Below are 6,334 nucleotides of genomic sequence, written 5' to 3' on the forward strand. Positions count from 1 at the left end.
TGTCTCAAAAAGACAAAAGAAAAAGAGAGGTAATTTTTATAACGTATAATTTTTTTCCCTGCGGTTTTTTTTTTTTTTTTTTTGGTGCAGGACTGAGGATTGGACACAAGGCCTTTGCACTGAGATAAATCTCTAGTCCTTTTTTTATGTTTTAAATTTGGAGACAGGGTCTGACTGTTGTTAAGCTGCTCAGCCTGGGATCAAACTTGCCATCTTTTAGTCTCTGTTGTTATTGTTGTTCTCAGCGCTGGAGTTTGAATCCACAGCCTGGATACGGGCACATACTCTTACACTAAGCCTCTCAACTAACCCCCCACTAAGAAAAACTCTTATATTTTTCCAACAAAGTCATGTTCATACTGTATATACTGTTTTGATTTTTTTTCTAACATAATATCAACTGTTTCTTCATTGATGGTCAGTTTGTTTCTAGTTTTCCATTGTTATAAATCATGCTTTAGATGTTTCTTTTGCCCATGAATTTTATCTGTATTTTGAATTCTATCATTTTGTTTTGGTTTGTTTTTTTGAGACAGAGTCTTGCTGTGTAGTTCAGGCTGGCCTTGAACTCACTGTATAGTCTAGGCTAGCCTTGAACTCACAGTGATCTTTCTGCCTCAGCCTCACCAAGTGTTGGGACTATAGGCGTGCATCATGCCTGTCTTTAAATTCTCTTTAGAATAAGTTTTAAAATTGCTGTGTTGTGCAGTGTAAACATTAAGGTGCGTGTTATGTTTTGCTAGATTTGTATTTTAAGAGAGTTCATACTTTGACCATTCGTATTTCAAAACCTTCTTTCCACGTACATTCTCTAGCTTTAAATATGAGAACTTTTAGATTTTAATAATAGATTTAAAGAATATAATTTTAATCCGAGGGGGAACCTATACATTAATGACTGAAGAGATACATCATCTGATACCGATATGTACACAGAACCTTGGCCTGGGGGTATAGCTCAGCAACATAGATGCCTGCATTTGAGTCCCTGTACCAAAAAAAAAATCTCCATGGCTAAACTGAACGCTGGTTTTTTGGTTTGTTTGTTTTTTTATGGTTTTTTTTTTTTTGCGTGATGCTGGCTACCGAACCCAGGGTCTAGAGAGTGCGAAGCAAAAGCTCTATCTACCTCAGCTCTCTGGTTGGATATTTGATGATAATGAGCAAGTCAGAGCTTTTAGATGAGAGATTACTACTGTGAATATGTTACAAGCTAATTTTTTGAAATACCTGAACTATTTGTGATTTGGGAAGTGGAAACAAGATTGGTTGTCAGTTGGTAATTGCTGAAGGTCACTGATGGGAGTTCATTGTATTTGTTTACTTTTCATAATTTTGAAATTCTTCATCCGTTGAGTAAGTGTTAAGAAGTCTTTTGAAATTTGATAGGTAGATCTGGAGATCTGACCCTTTAACAATACAGTTATTTTCAGTGAAGATTTAGAATTGTGTACTTTGTGTTCTTCCGCAGCTAATATGTGAACATGTACCTTTTGCTTCTTCCTTTAAAGTTTGTCTGTTCCAGTATTGAATATGCTACTAAACGAGCTGCTCTGCATCAGTAAAGTTCCTCCTGGAACAAAGCATGTCGACATGGATCTGACCACTTTACCTCCAACCACGGCCATGGCTATACTTCTCTACAACAGATGGTAAGTTTGTTTGCAAACCCAGGGGATGCTAGGCATCCTGTGCTCATTTGTGTTCTAGCTTTCAGGGTTTTCCTGCTCCAGGAGTCTAAGGATCTTGGGCCCTGGGCATCTGACAATGGAAGGAATTGGTGACCCCTAGATGAAGAGCATGTTGCTAATACATGTTGCTAATACACACACATGTATATATAGTGTTGGGAACCAAACTCAGGACCTTGCGCTTGCTAGACAGGCACTTGTGCCACTGAGGTATATCCCCAGCCCACATACTGCTAATACTGTACATGATTTATAACATATTTTTCACACCTCAGAGCTTTAGATAATTTATGATACAGATTTTCTAAGTACTGCACTACCTGAAAAAATAACTTAAGTGGTAATTATTGTGTATTAAATTTTCTTTTTTTCTATCTTCAGGGCAATTAGGACAATTGTTCAAAGTAGTTTTCCTGTAAAGCAGGCAAAACCTGGACCCCCTCAGTTAAGTGTGTAAGTTCGTAGTTATGACTCTTAATTGGCACTTTTTGTATTAGAATTTTAAGAAATTTTGTAAGTTTTTTCTAGCTTATGTTATAGAAGAAGTGGAGCAGAAATAGGGGGCAGAAGGCCTAAGGGAAAGTTTATTTGCCAGTCCTGGTGGCGTACATCTGTAATCCCAGCAATGGGGAGGTTGGGACAGGAGAGTTTCTATGAGTTCGAGGCCAGCCTGGGCCACATAGTGAGTTCAGGCCAGCCTGAACTACCTAACAAGAGAGACCTTGTCTTAAAAAACCAAAAATAAAATAAACAAATACATTTGGAGGAATTAGAGGGCTTGGAGAATCAGGTAGTACTGTAGCAGTCAAGTGTAGAGAGATCTGAAAAGGAAGAGTAGCGGGGGAGGTGAGCACTTTGGGAATTATTCCATTCATCTGAAAGTGTTAAGGTTTTTAATTTAAATTATCTTGAAGATCTGTTTGTCTTGTATGTGGGAAATTATTTTAACATATGCAAGTATTACTTTAGACTATAAAATTCTAAGTTTGATGATATATAGAGTTTTAAACCTAGTTCTTCAATCCAGGTAGTAGTTGGAATTTGGAACTAGCAATAGGTAGCAGCTGGTATCTGAAGCTAGAAAGCAGTTTCTAACCTGATAGGAGCTTTTGTTGTCAGTCAGTTTGACTCTTAAATTGAGAGTTTCTTAATGCAAAGTGAGAAAAAACTGGTAAATTAATGAGTATCATAATAGTGTTTTTTCAAGCATGAAAAATAGCATGAAGATATTAAACCTTTTCAGAAAGATCTTAAATTAGGAATCTTTTAGTCTTGAGAGTTAACTTTTTTTTTTTTGAGAATAACATTTGAGTGATCTTCAATCATTTCTCTCTTAGCATGAATCAGGTACAACAGGAAAAAGAGCTCACAGAAAACATTTTGAAAGTGGTAAGCATTGGGATCAATGATGCTGTACTGTTTCTGGAACATACTTCTAGCATGTAGAGATACATCTTCTAGTCTTAGTATGTGAGAATTGCCATGGTCTAGGTTCAGTGGCAGTTTTTACTGTTAGCATATAAGTAATATGCTGAATTGTTCAAGTTTTCAACTGTAATGGTAACATTGTCAGTTCTGTTGAATATTTCATGATACTTTAACAGATAAAACAAGTTGGTTTTACAGGTGAAGTTTTTGTATTCTTTTGTATTTTCTAAAACTTCTACAAGCAGTGTGTATAACATATTTTAAAGTGGTGCTGGGGATCGAACCTAGGGCCTCACTCATGGTTGGCAAGAATTCCACCACTGAGCTATATGTATCTCTTTTTTTGTACTGGGAATCGAACTCAGGACCTTGCACTTGCCAGACAGGCGCTTATGCCACTGAGCTATATCCCCATGAGCTATATGTATCTTCAGCCCCATAGCAGTTATTTAATTGATAAACTTAATATAAAAGTAGAAGTGAGGAGTGTCTGTAGTTCACATATGATCTCTGTAGTTGGCTAATACCTGTAGTGTTCTGGAGATACCTTGTAAAGTATAGGGGATGGGGGAGAAGAGTGAAGAGAACAAACGGTCTGTTTGTATGAAACAAAAGCGCTATAATATTCTGAACATGGAAGCAAAAAGCCTGCCTCATTCTGTGGTTGTCTAGTGCCTAGGGAAGTGGCTGGCACAGGAAGCGTGCTAGCATTTCTTTAGTATATCGAAGTGGAATGGTCCAAACCTTTAAGTAATTTTCATTTATTAAATTTTTTTTTTTTGGTCTTTTTGAGGCAGGGTCTTGCTATGCAGTTCAGGCTGACCTTGAGCTCACTTTGTAGCCTAGGCTGGCCTCGAACTTGCAAGGAGGCCAGAGATACAGCTCAGCAGCACAGCACCTGCCTGGCAGGCGGGAGGTCGTGAGTTCAGTTCCTGGTACCACAAAAATAAAAACAACAACAACAACAAAAAAGAACTTGCAATGATCCTCCTGCCTCAGCCTCCCGAGTGCTGGGATTACAGGCATGTACCACCATACCCGGCTATTAAATTTTTTGGTAGAAAAAATAATTTGTTCTATATTTTATGTTTTCTGATTTGACAATAGGAACTTACTGGATTTTTAAAATTTAAGATTCCTTTATTTCAGCAAACTTAGTTGTACTCTTGTTATGTTAATTTTTTAACTAGCTCAGTACACAGAGCTACCAAGTATCCTGTAAATATCTTGGTTCTTGGAATCAGTGCTAATTTTGTGTTTGTTTGGTTCCCCCTCCCCTCCGTACCAGGAATCGAGCTCACGACCTTGCGCTTGCCAGGCAGGGGCTGTGCCCCTGAGCTAAATCCCCAGCCCCAAATTATTCATTTATTCACTGAGCATTTTGTTTGTTTGTTTGTTTTGTTTTTGGGGGGGCTGGGTGTTCTGGTACCGGGAATTGAACTCACAACTTTGTGCTTGCCAGGCAGGCACTGTTCCGCTGAGCTATATCCCCAGCCCTGATTTTGTGTTTGTTTATTGGATTTCTGTAGCTAAAAGAACAAGCTGCTGATTCTATTTTGGTACTAGAAGCAGCCCTGAAATTAAACAAGGATCTTTATGTCCACACAATGAGAACTCTGGATTTATTGGCCATGGAACCAGGCATGGTAAATGGAGAAACTGAGAGTTCTGCTGCTGGGTTGAAAATCAAAACTGAGGAGGTGCACTGCCAGGTATGTACTTCTGCATGTAATCGGTATCTTGTACAGTTTTTTGAAAACCTTATACAAGATCTTCCCAGTATTTTTAATTAGAATTTCCGCCTTTTATCGCTTCGATTTTGACTGAAGATGTTGAGATTTTCTAAAAGGAATGGATGGAAAATTCCACGTGATCTGTAGTCTCTGAAATAGTTATTTAATTGTATTAGGAGAGAGAGAATTTAAATACTGAGAATAGAGAGGCTGCTGCGTGGAGGATCTTGTCAGCCTGGGCTAAACCCTGTGTGAAAAACAAACAGCTGGGCGTGGTGGCGCGTGCTGTAAGCCTGTAATCCTAGCACTTGGGAGGCTGAGGCAGGAGGATCATTGTGAGTTTGAGACCAGCCTGGGCTACAACGTGAGCTCAAGGCCTACGTGAGCTGCATAGCGAGACCCTGTCTCAAAAAGACAAAAAAACCAAAACCAAAAGCCATGAGAATAACTGATTTGTGTTCCTATGTTATATTAACAACTAATTAGACAAAAATCCCTGAAAGAAAACACACTTGAACCTGCCCTCCCACCTTTTATTGTGCTAGACTGAAAAGTCTAGGCCCCTAGAAAAAATACCTAGCTTTCTGAGGATCTTAAGCTTTGTGTACTTTCTCTTAATCTTGGGCCTTACTTCCTTTGACAATGCTTATTGTGAGATATTTTATATGGTCATGTCTTTTTTCCTTGCTAGATTTTAAATGCTTAGAAGTTCTTTGGTGGAGGAGGGTTGGTATCGGGTTGAACTCAGGACCTTCCCATTGAGCTACATCACCAGCCCTTTTTAAAATTTATTTTGAAGACATGATTTTGCTAAGTTGTTGAGTTGCCCAGAGTGAACTTGAAGTTGTAGCCTTCCTGCCTCAGCCTCCCAGAGTGTTGGGATTATAGGTGTGCACCACCATACTTGGCTGGAAGTCTCTTTGTATGTTCTGCAGCTTACTTAATAGCAAACAGCCTTGAGTATACATAGTTTTTTTTGTCTTGTGCTGTACTGGAGATTGAAGCTGGGGCTCTTTACCACTGAGCTACTCATCCCCAGCTCTTCTATTTTTTGAGATAGGCTCTTGTTAAATATCTGAGGTAGGACTCCTGCCTCAGCCACCCTCAGTGCTAGTGTTACAAGTGTGCACCACTGTGCCTGGGTGGAAATTTTTAAGATTCATTGATTACCTGAAGAGGGCCATTGTATTAGTACCATTAGTTGTTTTTCTTTGTATGAATTGGCTTGGCACATTTCATTGCTATTTTCCATTCTGGAAAGGTGTAGGAATACTTAAGGCAGTGTTGGGACAGAGCCTTTTCAGATTAGCTAGTTCTAGAGTTGCAGGTAATCATTTTTTGAGGCCCACATGAGAGAGTTCATCAGTAGAGTAATAAGGGATTAAAATTTGGTAACCTTTTTAAAATCTGATAAAATTTACATATAGGAGGGTTTCTGGTACTGTGGTATCATATAATCTTTTAGTATATATATATACACAC

General features: G+C 38.6%; 1 protein-coding gene across 1 annotated transcript in view; it reads left to right on the plus strand.

Moving 5' to 3' along the window:
- Positions 1-6,334, plus strand: part of Ints8 (integrator complex subunit 8) — a 51,982-nt gene that overhangs the window by 2,881 nt on the left and 42,767 nt on the right. Inside the window, exons 3-6 of the mRNA XM_005381819.2 lie at positions 1,512-1,652; positions 2,073-2,144; positions 3,029-3,080; positions 4,649-4,831. Of these exons, the coding sequence (XP_005381876.1) occupies positions 1,512-1,652; positions 2,073-2,144; positions 3,029-3,080; positions 4,649-4,831 (448 nt within the window). The remainder of the gene's footprint in view (positions 1-1,511; positions 1,653-2,072; positions 2,145-3,028; positions 3,081-4,648; positions 4,832-6,334) is intronic.

The sequence above is a fragment of the Chinchilla lanigera genome, unplaced genomic scaffold (assembly GCF_000276665.1).
Source record: "Chinchilla lanigera isolate Chin_1 unplaced genomic scaffold, ChiLan1.0 scaffold00016, whole genome shotgun sequence".
NCBI lineage: Eukaryota > Metazoa > Chordata > Mammalia > Rodentia > Chinchillidae > Chinchilla > Chinchilla lanigera.